This window comes from Amphiura filiformis, chromosome 20 (genome assembly GCF_039555335.1).
Source record: "Amphiura filiformis chromosome 20, Afil_fr2py, whole genome shotgun sequence".
NCBI classification, from domain to species: Eukaryota; Metazoa; Echinodermata; class Ophiuroidea; order Amphilepidida; family Amphiuridae; genus Amphiura; species Amphiura filiformis.
In genome coordinates this window covers 61764730-61787172 of record NC_092647.1, presented here as the reverse complement: position 1 = coordinate 61787172, position 22443 = coordinate 61764730, and the positions used below count along the sequence as shown (strand labels likewise).

Here is a 22443-nt window from a genome sequence, read left to right as displayed (position 1 = left end):
AAAGAAAAAATATTCTAAATGCTGTTTGTCATCATGATTTCTGCCTATTTACTAATGCATATCTAGGGTGGTCAGAAATGGATGATAATTTTTTTGACACCATCTGTTGGTAACTTCCCTCACTTTGTATAGATTAGAAAAAGTGGCTTCAATAAGCTTATCATAAATTTATCAAAAACTGTGGATATATTAGGAATGAACATGCACAGTATTTAATTTGATATGTGTCATGGAGTATTTGTGAGGGGACACAGCACTTGGTGGAAATTGTGATTCCATTTTAAAGCCTGCCCTCTCTTAATCTCTCTTGATAACATCATTATCACAACAGTCAATCAAAATTCACCCACTCACAACTTATTTGTCATTTAGCTAGCTTGATTTCCAAAAAAATCACAGCCTGTTTTAGAAATCCATCCTGTTTTTCAAACATTTTTTTGTTAATTTTGTTCTGCATTTTGAACATTTTTACCAAGTACATATATTTTGCCTACATGATATATTTTTCTTCATGACTATATTTTTTTCAAAATTACATTTTAACTATGCATATATAGCTTTGCAGTCTTGGAGCTGGCTGAACCTCTGCTGATTTATACTTAGATACTGAGCCCATTGCTTTATTAATAGACCCACCTCACATCAAATACTTCTGCAAACCAACCAAACCAACCAATCAAATGCTTGCACTGATAATTAACATGGAATGCACATTATACTGCAATACGTCAGGTGCACTGGCTCTTGCCTGTACTAAAACTTAAGCCACACTCAACTCCATGCACTGGATCAGATTTGTCTTAATGGAATAAGCCGGTTGTCAGCATTTAAGTATACTCCAACAGGATCACCCATCTCCAGGACTGCAGCATGATGTTATTGATTTTTTAGTAGCCTATGATCTTGCAACAACAAAAAAATAAAACAAAACGGCTGACAGTGGCAGCTTAGTTGATACACTGATCACTTGAATGTTTGTTTCTGGTTTGTTTCACAGCCCCACCCCACACCCGGCCGTTGCACATCCCCACCCCACACACCCTTGCCCCAACCCACTCTGCCTGTTAGTGTGGCAGCTGCTAACGCAGCCATGGTTGCCATGGCAGGGACCGCACCGTGCTCCACACTCTTTATTGCTAATCTGGGAACAAACACCTCAGAGGTGGAACTTCGAGAACTTGCTAGTGGGTGAGTGTCTGTTTCGTCGTCAACTCGTACAAAAAATTGAAAAAGGATGAAAATAGAAACACCCTCTAGTATGGTCAGCCATTTGACAAATCCTCTGTCACTCTTCCTTCATCATATTAAGTTAACCAGAACATAGTACCTAAAACATGGTGAATTTTCGAGTGACAGAGGATTTATGGTTTATGAACAAGTTATAATCTACTCCCAAGTAAACAGCACCCTCGCTTGGTCAAATGTTTTGTATAATTGTGAAATTTGTTTATGATAGCATTAACGTTTATCAGGAAATTATCGTCATATTTATAGCAAGTGGCTAAAATATTGGTGAAGCTTAACTTTGGGAAGATTATGACTTGTATAAGTTGATTGCACCAAAGGACAAATGACTTTCATGGTTTGAACCATGTGGAAGAGTATGCACTACAAGCTCAATCTATGTAGTTACATCATTTTAGATCACCTGAACTCTAATCACCACCAGGGTTTATACTCTGAAAGAAGAGTATACAATTTGAAGTAGGTTGTGCACAAACAATTTTGCTGTGCATGATCCCATCAGGACCTGTGCATGTTTCTGCAAGAATGTTGCAAATAACAGAATCATTAAAAGGAATTTGAAAAACTGGTGCAGTCAACATAAAGACCTAGGGTCAATGTTATTTTATGTTTGTGTACTGTCTTTATCATTAAAAAGGAAAATAAAAGTTGATTAAACAAGTCTTGCTTGAGTATGTTAGCAAAAAAAATGAAATTGATCAAACTAATAGCCTGTGGTACGTATGTGTCACCTCTCTGCACACGTGGTACACACTTATAGGGTATGAAAACATCATTGCACTGAATGGAATCTCTATCATTATAAACCAAAATCCCTCGCCTATCCCTTATAATTCCAGCATTTTTATTTAAATTAAGGCTAGGATGTTCATCTCGTCCAAAAGTTTGCTTGTTTACAAGATCTACCACTTGCCTGTCAACAAACAAACAAACAAACTTCTGGACTGAGGTTTAGTGCATACTCACTCACCTCACACTCAAGGTAACGGGTGCAAATCCCACTATAGAGGTGATATTTAGTAGGTTCAATACCCTTCCTCTCATCACATCATTTTTTTATTATAATTATTATTATGCAATTTGTGTGTGTATGTGTGCGGTGCATCATTTTGCCGAGTTTGGATTTTGTCAGTGGCCCATTTATTGCTCCATTAACATTCACATAGTTGTGGTTCTTCCTACTGCATGGAATTTATATGGGCCTGGCCTGGTCTAGCTCAAATCGCACCATCATAACATCAATTTCTTACACCATCTCCTCTATTTTTTTACTGCCGCCATCTTTTTTTTGTATAATTTAGCTATACAAGTAACCCTACCCTTAAATTTAATGAAGAGATTACTGTCATATTATATTGTAATATATATATATATATATAATTGAGATGTATAATAAATAACAACCCGGAAGACATTAGTGTATATAAGTGCGTTCAGCTAGAACTACAGCATACTCGACCGAAATGTATATAACAAATTGCAAATGCAATGGAGAGAAAGAGTGAGATTTATTTTGGCATGACATTTTAGTAGGTGTATGGTATTTACAAAGTTGTTAGGATACAGAGGTGAAAATCAGTACGGTATTTTTGTTACATTGAAAATTAGATTGATTACAACTACATAGAGCAAGAAATGTTTTGCAAGTCAGATTTCTTTAATGATTTCAACTGATAATTTGATGTCCATCAGAAAAAATGTCAGTTTCCAACTTAACTATTCCCACTTTTCTCCAGTGAGAGTGCATTACACTCTTTAAAAGTTCTCGTTGAATTTGACTAGATTTCAAGTAAAATATTAAGATCTTATGCATTTTCTATTGTCAAATTTGACTTAATCTGGGTCACATTTGACTTAATCTGGGTGAAATTGACACAATTTCTTGTAGAACATTTCTAGAAAATGGATGAGATCTTACTTCATTTGAAATTCAGTCAAATTTGATTTGACGTAAGGCCGGCCCGGATCTAACTTGTTTTGTGCATACAGACCTAAAAGTGAAACAGTACTTTAGAAGGGGAGACTTATATGCTTTGCTTCTCAAACCTGTTTCCCTTGGGTACCGGTAAAAATAAAACAATATGAAATTATTACTTACTGGATGAAAATGAATATTTCTGTTCATTTCTAGATGTTTTCCCCTTCTAAACTTACCATTCCCCATGCCATTACCCTTTTGTCTTCATCCTTTCATGTTCCCATATCCATCCTTTATGTCAACAACCCTCCTGTGACTTTTCCCTGTCCAACTTTCTCTTTACCCCCATTCCCCTTCAATACATCCTCTGTGCCCGCTATATCAAATAAAATAAAATGTTAGCATTTATGTATTCTGCTGCCATTAGGATATATCACAACCATGTGGCTACCACTCCCTGTTTTACACCAGTGGAGAGTGGAACAAGCAAGATAAAGTGCTAGTCAAAGGACAAAGTATGTTGGCTCTGATTGGGTTAGAACCCACAACTTTGATCATGGGTCAGACACCCTAACTGTTAGACCACTGTGCTCCCATCTTTCACCATATCTCCTTTTCTTTCCCTCCTCATTTTCTTTTCCCCACAACATGTTCTTTGTGTTGGTCCTCCTTTCTTTTTTCCTCCATACACACTCAAAAAAACCATTTCACCCCTTTCATTTCACTCCATTTAAATATCCCTTTGGAGAAGCCTTCTGATACATCACAAATAATGCAAGGACTTACAGGTGTCAGTTGAAATATTTAAAGATTTTTGACTTGCATTGACCCTTTGCAAGATCATCTTAAAATGAGTTTCTTCCCCCAAAGTATGTGCTGTGTGTGCGTACGTCTTTCAGACGCATGTATAATTGACAACGCTTTGCAAAACACAGTACAGACAAGCGCATGCGTTTGCAGGGAGAACCTTGTTTTTGGGAGGAAGAATATGTGGATCTGTGCAAAGGGTCAATAGGAATTTGTTTTGGACATTTTTCTAAAAAGTCAATACTGAAAATAATGAGTCAATGGTGTATTATTAAGGAGGAGGTAAGTCGTGCTAGTGTAGAAAGTGCAGATATGAAAAAAAGTAAAAACACCAGTACCTGTATGTGAGTGTGACCATAAAGTATCATTGTCTTTACAAATTTGTGCCACCTTTTCAGTTTTGGATATAGGGAGCATCCTTTTAAAATGGTGGACCAAATTTGTTGATATGTCTTAGGGCCTGTTTTAATTTTTGGATATTTAATTAAAATGTGTAGGCTAGTTGCAGTGAACCATGTGCCTTTATAGATCATCATATCCATTGTAATGATTTTTGTGTTAAAATTTTACACACTTAATATGGAAAACTCCTGGTTTAAAATTCATATATTCGTAAACTATTCTGTAACCGTGGGCATATCATATGGGGGAGCCCTATGCCCTAAATTTCTAGAAGAATTTAAAAATAGTTCAATATTTCCCCCATAAATAATCCTTAAAAATAATATTTGGAAGCTTAGGGCCCACACTTTTCTCTGAAATAAATCTGGATCCCCCTCCCCCACAAATCCATTGGCTTTAGGTAATCATGCTTTGGGCTATTCCAGCTGAAATCCTTACACCCCTTGTGGAAGACATGACCTTAGTCGTCCACACAGTGTGAATTTCAAATGGGGTTACCTGAATGGGCAACTCCCATTTGAAATCAATCTACATCCCCTCATCCCCTTGTGTGGGAGATTATTAAGGCCATGTCTTCCATAGGGGGTGTATGGATTTCAAGTGGAATAGCCCAAGTCTTCATGAAACAGACTCAAGTAGCTTCTGAACATGTTAGAGCTTTCCATGAGGTGTAAAAATAGCATTTTGAAATTTGTCTTGAAATTGAATTTCCTATCAAATTGTTTGTTTATATCTACTTGTAAACACTTTCTACTTTTATTAGTATTTAACAACATCAACTTGATTGTTTTTTGTTTATGATAAAATATGAACAATTTTGACTTTTTTTTTCTGTTTCCATTTGAGAGAGTATGAAGATAAAGAGCATGATTCCATGAATGATCTATCATCTAAATATAGTGTTGCTGCATTTTGTGATAGATTCCAGTGTATATCAAATTGGTTTGGAATGTGCAATTGTAATTATTTAGAGTGAGAGGTTAAATTCTGGAAATTCCCTGAACATTTTCTGCCTTACATTCTAGTGATCTGAATGCCAGGATTTTTAATTAAGATTAGGGAGAGCATTTATGTATACAGTGCTTGGATTTAAAATGAAAAAACATTTTATATTGGCTAGTATTTAATTTGAAGTTTTACTCAAGATGTATAAGACAGTGTAATTTGATATTTTAATTTTAATATGTACTTCATAGATTGACCTTTTGTATATTTTCATGATGCATTGTAAATTGATATCAGTATTGAAATCATGTCACATGAAAATAATTACTTTAGCTGCTATTCACCAACTGATCTCAAGCCTGGGACTTGTACAATATGTATTAAGCTTTGTTCAACTAGTAATAGGGAGGCAAGATTTGTTATTCATATTATCCTGGATTGATTATAAAAGGCGATTACTGACTGGGGCTTTGGCTCAAAAATTCAGGACCAACTTGGACTTGTTTCATATAAAAATTAACCTTGTTTCAGCCCATTTTAAAATTGCACTGTACTGTCATTCTGGTAGCTGGTCTAGCAGGAAAACAACTTTGCACTTTGGCACCCCTGGAAATTTGCACGATACATCACTGCCTATGGTGATTACTGAGGATATTTATCAGTGTTGTAGGCGTGATCATCTTGGATTAAGAGAAGGCAATTGAGACCAATATCAAGATTGGAAAATTAATTTATTAATCACCTGTGAAGGAAATTATGTACCAACTTCTTTACCCAGCCTCTTTAGAGCCATCATCTACTTGTAGATCATTGGCAAAGGGCAATATACATGAGACTCTGTATACAGGGGGCAGTGTATGTGAACTCCTAATAGTTTTGTTGCAAAGTTAAGAGCTAATCCTGACAAAGTTTAACAGTATCATACTTGTCCAATGGCAGACCTATTGAAATCCTCAATCTCTAATCTAGTTTTAGTCCTTTTGTGAATACCATGCAGTCTTACACATGGCTATTTTAGATTAAGATTAATAAAATTGAGTTGTGATGGTAGCATGGTTAAGTTTAGTGCAACCATGCAAAATGTGCAAATGGTCAATCAAAGCATAAGAAATAATTTTATCATACCACTAAGACCAATCAAGGTAAACATCGAAGAACACTGCGAACTGGATATATTTTTATATCTAGTCAGAGAGCACGTTACTGTGAGTTATATCTAGTCGGGAGCATATATGCCCGTATATACTCCTAATATGTCCTTATTTTATGCAAATTTGGAACCATCCATTGATATGAATGAGTTATCAAAACAATCCATATTCTGTAATGTTTTTTCTTTTTTTTTACAACAATTAGAATGTCTAAAAACATCACTTAAATATTTAGAATGACTTGGTGGTATGATAAATTTGTTGGTGGGTTCACCATTGGTATGGTATGGTAAATTATCGTACCCTCAGTCATATTTTGGGTTCAGCCGATTATTTCCCATACATACCTTGGCTATACCTATTAATTAATGTTTGTGCCTGTACTCAAATGTGTGTCATACAATTAATCATTAATGATATTCTTTATACTCCCCTTATTCTGCAGCCTCCCAGGTTTTAGTCGGCTACGCTGGCACAATAAAGGAGGGTCCCCGTGCTGTTTCGTCGAATTCCAGGTAATGTGTCGATATCCAGGTGTTATTGGTATCTGGTTTTTTTGACAAAATATTTTCCAAATACTTTTACTTATATGCCCACTGATGGTTTGAATTAATAGTGATCATATTCTGAAGCCTGCATATAACTGCACTGTAAAGTGTTTAGTATTTGAACACTTTTCTAAACACATTTTCAAAGCCGATTTTAAGCTGTAGCAAGTTTTATAACTTGTTACAAATTTTGATGGCATATCAAACTTTAGCAAAGCCAATGAAACGTGATGTTTACGAATTTGACACATGTGTTTAGGTTTTAAACATGTTAAGAAATTACATAAAGTGTTTAGAAAGTGTTCAATTCTGAAACACATCAAATGTGTCACCGAAAGTGGACCATTTTATCAAAATGAGCTCTTCCAGTTTAAATACATACACCCCCTATGTAAGACATAATCTTAAATCTTCCACACAGGGGGTGTAGATTTTAAATGAAGTCTCCATTCAGGTAATCCCATTTGAAATTAACACTCCCTGTGTGGGAGATTACGATCATGTCTTCCATAGGGGGTGTATGGATGTTAAAACAGGAGTTTTATCATTTTTGATTGAAGAGATATGGAAACACAATTTGACAATGGAAATTTCCAAACATTTTTAGTCCCTAAAACTTTTGCAAATATCCACGTTTACTTCTGTATTAGCTTTCTTGACATTACTCGAAAAAGAATAACATCCCTTATATCATACATTGTAGAGGGGTGATTTTTACTCTTTTGGAGTGATTTTCACTCTATTGGTGGGTGTATTTTTCACTCTTTACGTTAAGAGAGACCGATTATATGTATGATAATGGTATATACCATTCTATAATATTTGCCATCCGTATATGTCCGGGTTATGCACCTGTTGCACAACATTTGTCCATTTACTCACTGAGACCTTTGTGTGCCTTTACCACAATTATCAGTATCAATTCCAGGTGTCATCTCTTTCAATGAAATTAGAAAACATTGTTGCGGAGCATCAAAGAAGCCAGGATATTTGTAAATTGCTGCCATATATCAAATTGGTTCCATGCTTTAAAATCTCTTTTACTGCATTTATTGCACATGTGATGGTATGAAAATCAATTCTTAGAAAATTATTGGTGTGATGGTTCTTATGAACTACATTCGATTTTGGTTAGGTTTTAACAACAATCAACTCAACACGTAGAAAAGTTGACATGGTCCTTCAGATTTCAACTTCAGACCTGCTGAATCACATTTTATGCCAACTGAAGAAAGGAAAAGATAAACAACCCAAACTGTTAAGACCTACTTCATGTAGTTCACTCTGATGTGATGTGGGTACCCGTTTATTCAGAGGATAACGTCCAGATCCAGATGTATAACTTCTATTTTCCAATTCTCTGATGCACATCAATGATATTCACCAACAAAGGATATTTTCCATTTGTTCACAACATTAGCTGTTACAATTACCATAGTAATATCATGTTATTTGACCCCTATTTTCCTTTCATTTTTTCTTATCCACAGAACATAGCCTTTGCCGCACAAGCCTTGTCTCAACTCCAAGGCGTCATACTGCCTTCAAGTGACAGGGGAGGTCTTGGGTGGAGTTTGCCAAAGCCAACATGGGAGAGGTATGGGTGCCTACAAATCGCATAAGTTTACCCAAGACATGTACCGTTCATGATGTGACAGACAACCATGCAGGCAGCAGAAAGCGCCACCACAAGGCGCGTTAAGTCTGCAGGGACACGTAAGCGAAGAAGTTCATGTACCTCTTCCATCCATCTATCTGCCTCAGTAGACCAAAAGTTAGCAATGACTTGGTTGAACTCAAAATTTTCAATGCAGTTCATTTGTATGCAATTTTTTTCTTCAAATTCTCTCATCGCTTTTCAGTGCATTACTATTATTCTAGACTCTTACTATTTTTCAATAAACTGCATCATCACCAGTCATATATAGGACGTACGTAGCTAGGTGTGGCCGAGTCGAGCTTTTCTGTCTGTCCATCCGTTCGTCCATTCCTTTGTTTGCATGGATCTGGCAATGCCACCAAACAAAAAAATGGGAGACGTTATGTCTGTGCTTAGCCTTACTAGTTGCACTAAACTCACAAAAATAATGTGCCTAAGGATGTAGTATAACTAAGTAACATACTGCACATAACGGGGCTTACTATACTATTGGCAGGCACAAGCTTTTGATATCACTTAAAAATAAGCATGTTAAACATTCATAGCTGTCATTTCACACTGTTATTTGCTTGAGCATGGTCCCATAGAAGCTTTTAAAACACCCCTCCAAAAATCGATATGTGTAAAATTCACTACCAAATTGTGATCGTTCCCTGTACACAGGAAGCAGAAGTTTATATCTCAATACAAAAACAGTAAGCTTGTGCATTTATAGATGCTGACATGGCCACACATTGAAACCAAACTGCCTGCTTTTATTTACAATTCAATAATTGATCGTCCAGCTTGTAGCATCTGCTCATTTCATCTTTATTCCACACAATTGTCATCACCATGGCATTGTTAGTTTCAATTATACTGTTCATGTAGACATTTTTTTTGCACTTAGATGGAGAGGAATTTTGAACTGTTGGATGACTGTGCTTGCTTCTGAGCACTGGTGTCTGCATGGCCAGCTGTCACACACATATAAACACACACACATCAACACTCTTTATAGCTGCATGTATGCTTTAAATTAGATTTGGTTTTAGCTAAACCACAATTTTTCAGAAACAACATAGTTATGTAATCATCTCAATATTATCCCCTTCAAGGGGCTGACATAGTGCACATTATAATCAGTACAATCATGTAGTTTGTATGTCAGCTCTTTGGCAAAGGGAGGTAGGATTGAAGATTGCAAGTTATGTCACACAGCATGTTGTTTCTGATTGGTCACATGGTGCTGTTCATCCAATCACTTAAGCTGTTAGATAGAGGTATGTATAACTAACTGTCTTATGTATTGGGCATTTGCAAGTGAGCCACAGATTAATAAGAGAAATGGATAGAAACCAAATTTGCAAAGTTCGCATCATTGTGTTACATAATATCATCAATGAGAGAGGGCCAATCAGTCCATGAAGTGCATTAGACAAAATTGCCCACAATTGACCTTTTCAGTAAATCCCATAATTCATTGCGGTTAGACCTGAGATGACGTCATGCCGACTTGCAATTCGCAGTAGCAATGTTTGTTAAACGATGTGCGCATCGGGGTGACGTAAAATGATGACATTTCCGGTCTTACCGCATTGAATTATGGGATTTACCAAAAAGGTCATTTACCATTGCACATTGATTTCCCAAATTGCGATTGTGATATGAAGTTCAATGAAGCAATTGGCCCTCATGAATATGTGCTAAACACGGCTATATAAAAATCACAAGGTGGCTCTGATATGATAACAGGGTGTATCATGGATACGTTACTAATTATTTACTTCCTTATACCATGATTGAGATTAAGTGCTTTGTATTTGACTCATCTGGAAAAAATAGATTTAAACAATGTTACTGACTTTTTCATGTTGGTGAATTGATTGTATGGCATATACTTCAGCAAAAGAAAGTAGCCTACAGGTTACATCCTTACAAAGTTGACCAGTTTATGTGTCAAATGGAAGTAACATGTTAGGGAAGTAAATATAAGATACACTCCTTATCATATTAGGACAGAGGGACAAATTTGCTTCTACAATCTTGGAAATAAGTACTTGGAACGCTTGGTACACTCTGCCGTAAATTTCGTGCAGAATTTCTAATGATTATGGAAATGATGTATATTGTGCTTGGGAACAAACATGACATCTACAACAATGATTTACCCTTCCCCTCCCTATCAATCAATGTAGGATAATAATATATGTTTATCAAAATCCCTAACGGCAAATCAAGCAGGTGAACAGAAATGAAAGGTCCCGATTAACTGAATGAATAAGATCACAATGTGTCATGTTGCTCTTTCTTGACGCAGTGTATTATACGTGGTGTCCACTGCGTGGTTGAATACGCATTCAAGTAACCAGAAATTGATTAGTTGAATATATTTTGATGGTAGTGCATGATTGGTGCTTTCTGTAAAAGTCCTCCTGAAACTGTCTGCAGAATAGTTTGATCCAGGGTTAGCTGTTGACATTGATAAGCTTTGGTGCATAACGTATGTTTTAATGTGGATTTGGCAATGTCAATATGCCATTTTGGATCTTGATTTATGAAATCTTCATACTTTTCCACGGCCATATTTCGAACTATTAATTTTAATTGTTTGTTTTCTCTCTTCTCTGTTACAGCCAAAGAGAATCGATTTTGCAATGACGATGACCCCAAGGTTGTCTCCTATCCATCCACAGCAGACTATCTTACAGTAACAAGTCACTCAATTTGCTTACCTCAATGAAGACTGTGTAGAAGACTAAACCAAAGATGCAATGCATTGCAGAGTAACAAACTGAAAAGTGTTGCATCAGGAAAAAGACTTCACTGAAGGTTGGCAGAATTAAGACAGGCAAAAGACATAGGCAGGCGTATGCTAGCATGGAATCGTCTGTCGAGACAGTACATTGTGTTTCTAAATACCCTGAAATTTAACATCCAAAAATATCAAACCATACAAGTCTGCATTGATGTTATTTTTGATATAGATTATCGTTGTTGGGCAGGAAAAACCTCCTACGTGTCATTGGCCAACTGAACACGTTTAAAGCAAAACCAGGCAGTTTTGTTTTAAGCATTTTCAAGGGCCATAAGTACATAGGTTTTTACTGCCCAACAATGTTATGTGATCCCAAGATTAAAAATCATAATCATGATTGTGATGATATAGTTCTAATCAAGATTATATTATCTTATAGCTCCAGAAAATTAATATATACTATTTTTGCATCAATCATGTTTCAAAAAAATGAATTGCTCAGAAAGTATTAAATTGTGAGAATCATTCAAAAATTTCAAATAATATATTTTGAGTCAAAGACTTAATTAAAAAGTAGAAAGGTGTAAGATACATCATGGATAATAATAATTTTGCAAGTCTGACTTGGTTGACTATTTTAATGTTATTTCAGGGTATATTATCGCATATTGTTATGAATATTAATATTTAGAGAAAATTTCTATTTTGAGGACTCATGCAATTTTGATCATGTGATCATGCCAGTCTGGCCTTAGAAAGTTGTAAAGAGAAAGAAGAAAAAACAAAAAAAGGCGGGCCTTAAGAAGGGCAGAAAAGCCTTCTTTTGTTTTTCTTTTGTTTTTTGAGTATATAAATATAATATATAAATATATGTGTTTTTGTGATGTGTAATACTTGTGAACAAAAAGATTTGAGAACATGTTAACAAATTGTTGTACAGTAACATGGTTGAGCTGACAAAATGGCTCAGTGTTTCTAGGTTGTTTTAGAAGGCAAATGGTTGTTTTAGAACCTTGTTTGTTTGGAAGAAGTGGACTGCAAACTGACAAAAGCACAAATACACAGGATTGGTTGAAAAGATATGGTGGTGTGTTCAGGTTTGTCAAAGTTAGCATTCCATTACTTTCACATAATATGGGTTATTCCAGTCATGTACACCTATGGAAGACATGACCCGATTTCAAATGGAGTCACCCATTCAGGTAACTCTATTTGAAATTCACACTCCCTGTGTGGGAGATTAAGGTAATGTCTTGTATAGGGGGTGTATGGATTTCAACAGGAATAGCCCTATATGGCTTGCAATGTATTCCTTTGTTAATATCCTTGTGAGAGGTTCTCCAAACAAAAAAGGAATTCTAGTGAGTATGAAAGGATAAATATTATGGAATATTTGTATTTGTTGAAAAAGTTGGAATTTTTTTTTCAATTCTGTTGAATTACAAACAGAAACAAAAAGTGTGTGCATTTGAAACTTAACATACAAACAAATAAGAGGACTGCACATAAATGTGGCAATGGGTATATTCAAATGAGCCAATCATGTGCCTGCCCTGTTTCCATGGTAACATTAGGTTATTGCCATGGACTGGGTCCTTTCACAATTTTATGCGGGTTTCTTTCTATTCTTTATATATCAAAGTTGGCGCGCATGCACTGTTGAGATTGAGTGATGGCGTATATAGCCAATGTTGGTAGAAAGCTGTGCTTTCAAATTTGGTGAACACTAGGATCCACAACATGCTCATCTATCAGGGGCACAGTTCTTTAACCCCAATACATTTGTACATTCATTGAATGACCTTTGAAAATTTGGGTACCGTAACTCATACTCTACAACTTGAGGTCAAATTTTGCATGATGATTGTTTAATTGAGGTTATTGGAGTATGCCATTGGGATGAGGCTATTGTGGTCCATAGTGGAAGCTAGTGATTTTATTAAGAATTGATGTTAATTGTCTCAAGAAAAACTGAATAATGTGACAGTAACATTGTCAGGGCTTCGTTGTCCGAATTCGGCCATATAAAATTCAAATGCTATGGAAACTATGATTGGCTTTGTGTTTCCATGGAAACCATGAAAAATATAATGTTGTCATGGTCACTATGCAATTTGAAACCTTTCATTGAGTGTACAGTGGTGCCAGTCTTCAGTAAATTTCCTGATTTCAGGAATTTTTACTCGGAAGATCCTGTACAAATGTATTGGCAAAGTACATTTTGCAGAAAATTATTTGCCATTTCAGGATTTTTTGACAACACTGACTGGCATCTCTGAGTGTATGACAAAAGTTACTGAGCTGATGTCAAAAATATATCTTAAACCAACATTAATATTTAAAGAAAGCATGGGTTTTGTTCTACCATTGGTGGAGAGTATTATATAGATGGTGGAAGCTTTTGTTCCACCAGCAACATTTTTATGGGATCATGGATACTATTTGCAGCCCTGACATTGTTGCTGTCAACTTGCATTGGCCTATTTTATTTATGTATCAGGTTGCTGTTGAAGTTTAAAATTATCTGTATTACTTAAAAACATGTATGTGCCAGTGTAATGCATGAGCGATTTAATATTTCAGTTTACCAATTCCATTAAGAAAAATGAGTAAATTAAGCATCCTATTATATTTAAGAACTACTGTTTCCATGGTTACCATGCAAAACTGATAAAACTGCCCAGTTTTCTGTTAAGAACAGAAAAATGTTATTCCGACTTGTGTGCTTCAAGTAGAGGCACCAAATCTTTAAAAAAATGTATAAAGTTTTGTTCAAAATTCATCCTTGCCTTTGTAAGTGTAAATGGAGTGCCTACATTTTTGTATTTATTTATTTTTTCTCCTCCATAGTTGTGATCCTGGAATCTTGCCCACTATGTTCTTTCAATCAAAATGGAGGAAAATATAGTCACATGCGTTATTGTATTAAAGAGGGTGTAATGATATGAGAACTTTATAATCATTATCACTTTGTTGTGAGGTTTCAAAATTGTGTCAGAAATCTTGGATTAGTATATTTTCCAAATCATCATGCATGTTTCTTTCAACAAAAAAACAAAACAAAATTTTAAACACATTACATTGAAATTCAGAAGTTTGAGATCAAATTAGATTGTGTCATATTTTTGTTGACACTAGCACATCATTTTTGACAAATTTGAGTATTAATTTAATTTTTTAATCTTGGTTGAAATTTCGATTAAAATGATATAAATATCATCATATCTTTATTTAAGTTAAAAAAAATGCATTTTTAATAGAACCCATGTTTCTGCGACATGAAATTTGTACATTTCCTTAAAGGCCTATAGGAATAAAAAGTATTTGCGTGCATGCAAAGTTTGAGAATCAACTAGACCTGCAAAATTTGCATGCACATTAACATTTCATACTTTGCAGTATAGAACTTTCATAGATAATTTCATAGATAAATCTTATACAAAATTAGATTCTCCTAGCACAAAATACATCGAATAACATATAATGAACCCACTGTTATATTTTGGTGCAAAATTTAGAAACAAGTTCAAATTTCTGCAATTTAATTTTAGAAGTGCATAAAGTTCATCAGAATTCCCTCCTGTCTACAGCGAATATGTGATGTGTGGTGCTTGTAAAGACTAGCTGTTAGTTTCATTTTTGTGATGTATTAATTAATGTTCACGCTTATAAAGGTATGGCTTCAGTTTTGAAATTAAGCCTTGAAATGATATTTCTGTTGTTCACATACACTATCATGAAAATTAAGGCCTTGAAATATCCTCTGAAGCATCAAATTCTTGAAAGCATGAAGATTAATTGCACAAAAATTGTCTCTTAACGGTACCCTATTCAGAATTTTGCTTGTCAACTTTTTTGTTGAAATTGGTGCAAGAACCATTGCAAAGTATTAATTTGAAAAGTCAATTTTGTCTATATATATATATTTAGTATTAATACCAAAGTAGTCAAAAGAATTTTGAATTTATGATGATGAGTGTTGTTTATATTTGCATTTTTGTTTGTTTTTGTTTTTGTTTATTCAATTATGTAATTTGATTACTTGTTTACTTTGTCGGATTGGAACATTGTAGATAAAATATGTGTAATGAACAAATGTAGAGTATCACGGGAAAACTTGTTTATTTAAGATTTAAAAAAATTACATCGCAAAGAACTACTGCAATTTTTTTAGAAATTTATCATTATTATAACTATTATAAATGTAGTGTTTCTAGATTTGAAGCTGTTTTAATATTTGCTGCATGTAGTATGTTAAAAGGCAGCTATTTAGTTGCAATTTAACACACAGTTATGGAATCAGCAGCTGTATGTTAGTATCTCATGTGCTGCCTGAATCAATAGCTCCTTTGTATGAAGACTCAAAATATACCCCTTCCCTTCCCCCCCCCAAAAATGCCAAAAAATTAGAACATAATGAAAATTTTCAAAATTTTTAACTCAATGTATCCGGTTCATAGTTGGTCCATTTACCAAAGTAAGCGCTTGAACAATGCCTTGTATTTCTATATTGTGGGTCAACACCACATGTTGTCTATTCTCATCTTTATTCTGAGGTTGGTCCTAGTTAAGTTTTTGAGAAAGCAAGGTATATTTTGATATAAAGAGAGCAAATGTTTATCAATGGGTGATACCCTTTGACCCATGCCATATCATATTTCCCCGACGAGCCCCCATAAATGTTCAATGTCCCATACAAGCAAGGTCACCTGTCTAACTGTCAGGAAATGGATCTATGTCCCTGGTTAGTTTCATCTTGAATTCATCTGTTTGGTTACTCTTAAAAGCCTTTGCAAAAGATTCTGAGACTGTCATTGTCAAGACAAACGTCCGCATCAACCATGACATATTCTCGGTGTCCTTTGCAAAGGGTCTTGTGAATTCCTGCAATGATCTATTGGTTCATGCAGCATTATGATGTCAAAGGTCAAGAAAAAAACACAAGGGAGACTTGGTTTAGCAGCTGTCTCTACTATGTATCATAAATGATGTGCGTATAAGTGTACTGTATAGTATTAGTGGTAGCAAAACATTATTTATTATTATCATTATTATTAATGTTATTATTTTATTATTAGTGGGTTAAACTAGCAATAACTAGTTTACCTGGCAAACAAAGTGAGCCTTTATATTTAAGATGAAATTTTGAAAAGAAGAAAAAAATTTCCTGCCAAATTGTTCTGGTTTTATTTGTCAGTTGCATAGCAGAGTCTGCATGCATGTATTTTTTTTCTTTGGAGAAACAGTATAGTGTTATGAAACTGTATGTCCCTTGTGCCTTATAAAACAAGAACAAGCCCTGTCTTTGTATTTATCACACCTCGTAGGTCAAAGGTCATGACCTTACAGGTTGTAGGTCAAGTGTGCCTGCTTCTCTTATATATCGGAAGGACAGGATTTGTCATATGAGAAAGAGGCTTTAATGTACACTTTTTGGTACCATGTTGTGATTTGTTAGGTTTGAATTTGTCAGTGTGTAAGTCATGTCAAAGGTCACTGCACCCAGCCAGATTTGGAGTTGGAGATTTTGCATGCTGTAAATTTTATTTTATGAAACAAAAAATTCCATTTTGAAATATTTTTGAGGCTGGGGATTGGTGATTTAATGTCGTATCAGTGCTGTGTCGTTGTGTTTTGTTCTTTTTTTCCTCGCAAACCGGACAGTACTGTAGGTGTGAATCACCAACAAACAAATCACACCTTGGATAAAATATTTTATGTACATTTTTGTGTGATGAGTTTTTTCAGGGGAGTTGTAGACATTTTTATTATTTAAAAATTATAGAGGGATGTTAAAATGGATGTAAAATGGTTGAGCCTGTTGTAGAAGAATTTGTATAGTTGCAAATGCCTTAATTAGCCAACTGTTAACTCATTATTATACAGGGTATAACATTTATAAGTGTACTACTTGATTGAACAAAGTGATCTCTTGTATACATTTTGACACATATCAGATTACTAAAATAATGAAAAATATTGATATTTGCATGAAAAAATATAAATAGTAGCCCTGCAGTCCCTGCAAGTGTAGCGGTTGAGACTTAGGATAAAACTAGACTGATTTATAAAAGCAATTCAATTGAAGCTGGTGTGTGGACTTTGCCCAAGTCTTTTCTGTTTATATCAAATCATTGACATTAGTCCATTTGTACAGGTTCCAAAGTAGATATTAGTTGAGAAATTATGCATAGTTATCAAAAGTGTAGAATGTGTTGGAGTGTAACATGCAGGTATGAGGGTGCAAAGCCTAGACTAAAGTTGGGTGGGACCACTAGGGGATGGTTTAATTTGACCTCCCCAGGTTTGATGGGTGTAGAGCTAGACTATAGTACCCATCTCAAGGGTGGGTGGGACCCACTCCTCAGGGGATGGTTTAATTCCCTCCTGAGGATCAAGGGGTGTAGAAGTTAGACTAGTGCTCATCTCAAGGTTGGGTGGGACCCCCTCCAGGTGATGGTTTACACCCCTTTGGTTTGAGGGGTGTAAAGGCTAAACTAGTACTCATCCCAATGTGAGACCCCTGGGATGGGTTTATTCCCTCCTCCCATAATGGTCAAATGAAGAATGATATAAAAGTTACAAGAATTCAGGGTTATGTACTGATACCACATCCAAAGACGAGTTGAGTTTGTTCTCTTGATTGCTTTCAGAATTTTTCAGGTTAATTTTAGACAAAATTAGATTTGTTTCCTCATGTGAGGTCTTTGTTTATAGACTCACTGTTGTTCCTCCTCTGCAGGGCTTGTATGACTGCCTTTTTGATATATTTGTAGTTTAGATCTAGAAACACTTGTAATAAAATTGAGGGTCTAATATGTATATACCGACAAGAGAGCGTATGGTTCAATTCTTTACAAATTTGTTTTGTTCTAATTGGTTATTTTTTTCATTGTGACAGTAGTATATTGTAGATATTTGTATTCAGAATACTTGTGTCCCAAATATTTGTTTTTTTGTTTTGTGAGTTTGATATTTAATGTGTCTGGCTGGTTCAATTTGAATAATTGATAGTCTTAATGGCAGCCGTTACCATGGTGACAATTTTTAGTCAAAATGGCTGCTGTGAAAGCCTGCTTAATGTGTGTGCTAATAGCCAGAAGTATTTAGTAGACTCAACATTACAAGTTATCAATGCAAAAATCTAATAAATATTAATTAGTAATTTCAAAATTGATTAAAACCAATTTTTGGTTGTAGTCACATTTTTTTCTTCCTATTATGGTTGCCGATTAGATATTAATACAGTTGAATTGAAATTCAGTGGAATCAAGCAAATGACATTATGTAATTTAAACGTAATGGGCAATTAATTTCTTTGAGCAGTTAAACCAGTTATGAGAACTAGGAAGTCATTCTGGTTTCTTTAAATGATTATAAAACTTTGAAAATAAAAAATTGAAAATCAATCGGTCTTTTTGTTCCTGTCTGAATTCAGTTTTGTGAATTATTACATTAATTCCTTCAAATACTGGACACAAACTATCAAACTTGGATGATAAAAATATTTGGGACTCAAGTATTAGCATTCACATCAACAGGGTTTGAATGTTGAGAGTGAATGAATAAAAAGAAGTTGCAAACATTGTACTTTCACCTTAACATGGATACCAAGAAGTGGGAGAGACACAACACATGTTGTGAAAATATTATTTTTGCAACTTTTTTAGTAAAGAACTATTTAAGATTACTATTTCTTACTATTTAACTTATTATTATATTATGAGTCCCAAGGAATGGATGGATGTATAAATTTGTTACATAAAACCAAACAAGGTTGACCAAAACTTGCATTACAGATCATAATTATTATTATTGTATTTGTCGAAAACTTGACAGAAATATGCCTTGAGTTGTAGTGAGTTATTGTTATTTTTTTGTAGTGAGATACGTTTTGGGGAAGGTTTGCCATACTCCATTCATAATGAGAACACATACACCTCCAGTGTGGATTCATTGCTATTCTAGTTGAAATCCATTCACCACCTATGAAAGACATTTCCTTAATCTTCCACATAAGGAGTGGGAATCTCAAATGGGGTTACCTGAATTGGTGACTCCATTTGAAATCTACACCCTCTGTATGGGAGATTAAGGTCATGTCTTTCATAGGGGGTGTATGGATTTCAACTGGAATAGCTCATTGCTCTAGGTGTTCATCAACAAGCATGCTTACTATCACCAATGGTGCTCAATAGTTTTCTATGGAGAAAATGTGATCAAACACTATGGAACTGATTCTACAAAATCTATTATTAACCCATCAAAATGTAGGTAGGCCTATGTAGCGGGTGCTCTTATGATTCCTCTATGACACAAATATCTGGGGTACAGTTTTGGAAATAGATCAGTCTACACACAGGTACCAACAGTAAGTCTTCAATGCCTTGCATGCATTCTGTAAGAATAGCTCAACAATCGATCAATTAAGAAATCTATGGTCTGACCGATTTCTGGGGATTTTTTGTTGATTCCACACTGGTGGTGTGTGTTCAAATATGGAAACAGAATTTCAGTGTTGCTCTATACAGAACCAGTAAGTTTCCCTAATTTGCATGAAGTAATTACAGATCTTCAAATTCATGTGGGTTGAAATAATTGCAAAGCAAGAAACACTGCAGCTAAAACTCTGGGAAATACAGTATACTTCAACAGGTCAAAATAAACTTGAGTATTACCCTATGACCAGCCCACATGCTCAAGGATTTGGTAAGTTGTCTTTGTATAAATAAATTGAAACAAACAAGTCACTAGAACATTCTTAACTTTTCTCTTCAACTAGACAGCAAGTAAATTTTAATTTTGATTTGAAATAAGCTACAGATCTCTTTAATAATTTTTTGGCAAAAAGGTTTTTTCCAAACCCAAAATACAAGGTTCTGTATAGAATAATGTTTTATTCTTCGCATCTCTGCCATATAAGGCATGTGCTCTGCCATATTAAGGCATATGCTTTGCCATATAACACAAATGTTCTGCCATATAAGACATATGAGTAGCTGTTTCCTATTGGTTGTGTGCCATTACTTGTGGTATACAATTCCACTGCATTTTTCCATTCAATAAATGCAGAAATTTTCAACATATTTTTCTCTTTTTAGAAACATATGTTTTGAAAATCAATTGATAGTTTTCAGCAAATTTGCTAATTGCTTTTAAACAATTGTTTTCAAGGGGAGGTATTTTAATATTGAGTTACATCTTTATGTTGAAAACAATGACAATACTTTTGGCACACCGATAGGAACATATATGGTAGGGATGGCATTGGGCTATTCCTGTTGAAATCTATACACCCTATGAAAGACATTTAATCTACCATACAGTGTGAATTTCAAAAGGGGTGTATGGATTTCAACTAGAATAGCCCAAATTTCTTGATTCAAATGCAAGAACAAGTAGGTGTGATTGTTGAATACCCAACTAGCATCACTTGACTCTCAATTATTGGAATTATGAATACAAGAAGCTTTATTTTGCCAATAATTTACCCATGAGTATAGGCCACAGAAGAAAACAAAATCATCCTGGACCAGGATTTGAACCTGGCATACCTGGGTATCTAGACCCAGTGCATATATTCAAGAATTGGTCAAGTCCAAGCAAGTGCTTACTGGAGTATTCAGCAATTATGGCAAAACAATAACCTACTTTGAAAATTACTACTGGTAGCTAGTTATGAGCCATAGTAGATTGGTACTATAGTAAGTAGTATACAAAAGAAATCAAAATGTGTTGAATTTGATGAGAAACGGCATATGAAATGGCTAGGAAAATCAGTTTGCTGGTACCCTGCAATTCTGTTTTACCAAGAACTCGATTAGAGATGGTGAAAGCTGGAAAGCACAGGGCACCAGTTTATATTTCTAAGATCCAATTTGCATAGAATTCTTAGCAAGCGTTAGGATAGTACCCTATCCATTTGATATGTTTTTTTGTTTCTTGTGTAGCATTTGATCTGGATTCTACGGTCTCTATTTTAATAAAAAGTGACAAGCTTGCTATATACACTTTTGTGATGCATCATTTTATTGTGTTGTTTGAATGGGTCAAGTAATAATTGGGGGGTTTTTAGCGGGTTCGCCGTCGGACAAGTTTAGAACTTTCAAGCTTTCGTCAGGAGTAGCTCTGACTTCAGGACAAAGTACCTAAGAACGAGACATGTAGGCTGCCCCTTGCCTAACTCTGAAAAGAGCCGTTCACTGAAGATGCCCCTTGTCAACAGAGAGCAAGCAGATCTCGCCTATCTGCCAATTTGAAAGGTTTTTGTGGCTCTGAAAAGAGCCGTTCACTGAAGACTGCCCCTTGTCTACAGAAAACACCTCGCTTTTTAATTTAAACATTTCAATCACATAAACAAGGTGTAGATTTTACAGATATGAGTAGTTGCTTTACAATTCAAGAGTATCAGGTCACTAAAAATGTTGTTTTAGAACATGATTTTTATCAATCTTTCAAACTTAAGGGGATACCCCTCAGCACTCAGCCTGCCTAGTCAATGGGGGAAGGGGAACAGTGCTCCCGGACAGAAAATGAGAACAGCGTCCCCTACAAAAATCGGAAAAAGAAAGAATGGGAAGGAAAAGCTGAAAATTGCCCGGTATATCTTAACGTGGCGTTGGTGCCAGGTATAATAGGTCCATGTCTATCCCACAGCCAGCGTATTTTGTTATCATGGTTGTAGGCCTGTTAATAAAGTCAAATGGATATTTTATATCACGAATATCCATTTTAAAAGCCAGAGGAAAGTGATCGAGAGGAGAAGGGATCAAGACAAAAAGAAAATCAAAAAGAATGCGAATGGTAGTGAGCTTTGGCAAAGTTTGCAATGATCATTTCATAGCGAGTGTGTAGAAGAATTCAAATACCACGTACTTTTGTAGGCCCTGTGGTTCTTGAGTTATGTTGTAAAGAGTTCTGAAACAACAACACTTCTGTAAAACGTATACATAGGCCTAACTCATTAAATCAAGCAATTTTTCAAAGTATATGATTGGTAGAACTTTTGCAAAACATCAAAGTGTTATTTT

The 22443-nt window shown here is 35.1% G+C and overlaps 1 protein-coding gene across 1 annotated transcript in view; it reads left to right on the top strand.

Annotated features, from left to right (window-relative positions):
- The window catches only part of LOC140142516 (uncharacterized), a 165869-nt gene extending 150060 nt beyond the window's left edge, over positions 1–15809 (top strand). The window contains 5 exon segments of the mRNA XM_072164506.1: positions 998–1188; positions 6914–6983; positions 8507–8579; positions 8582–8732; positions 11292–15809. Of these exon segments, the coding sequence (XP_072020607.1) occupies positions 998–1188; positions 6914–6983; positions 8507–8579; positions 8582–8718 (471 nt within the window). The 3' untranslated portion in view covers positions 8719–8732; positions 11292–15809.
- The last annotated feature ends 6634 nt before the right edge of the window (positions 15810–22443 follow it).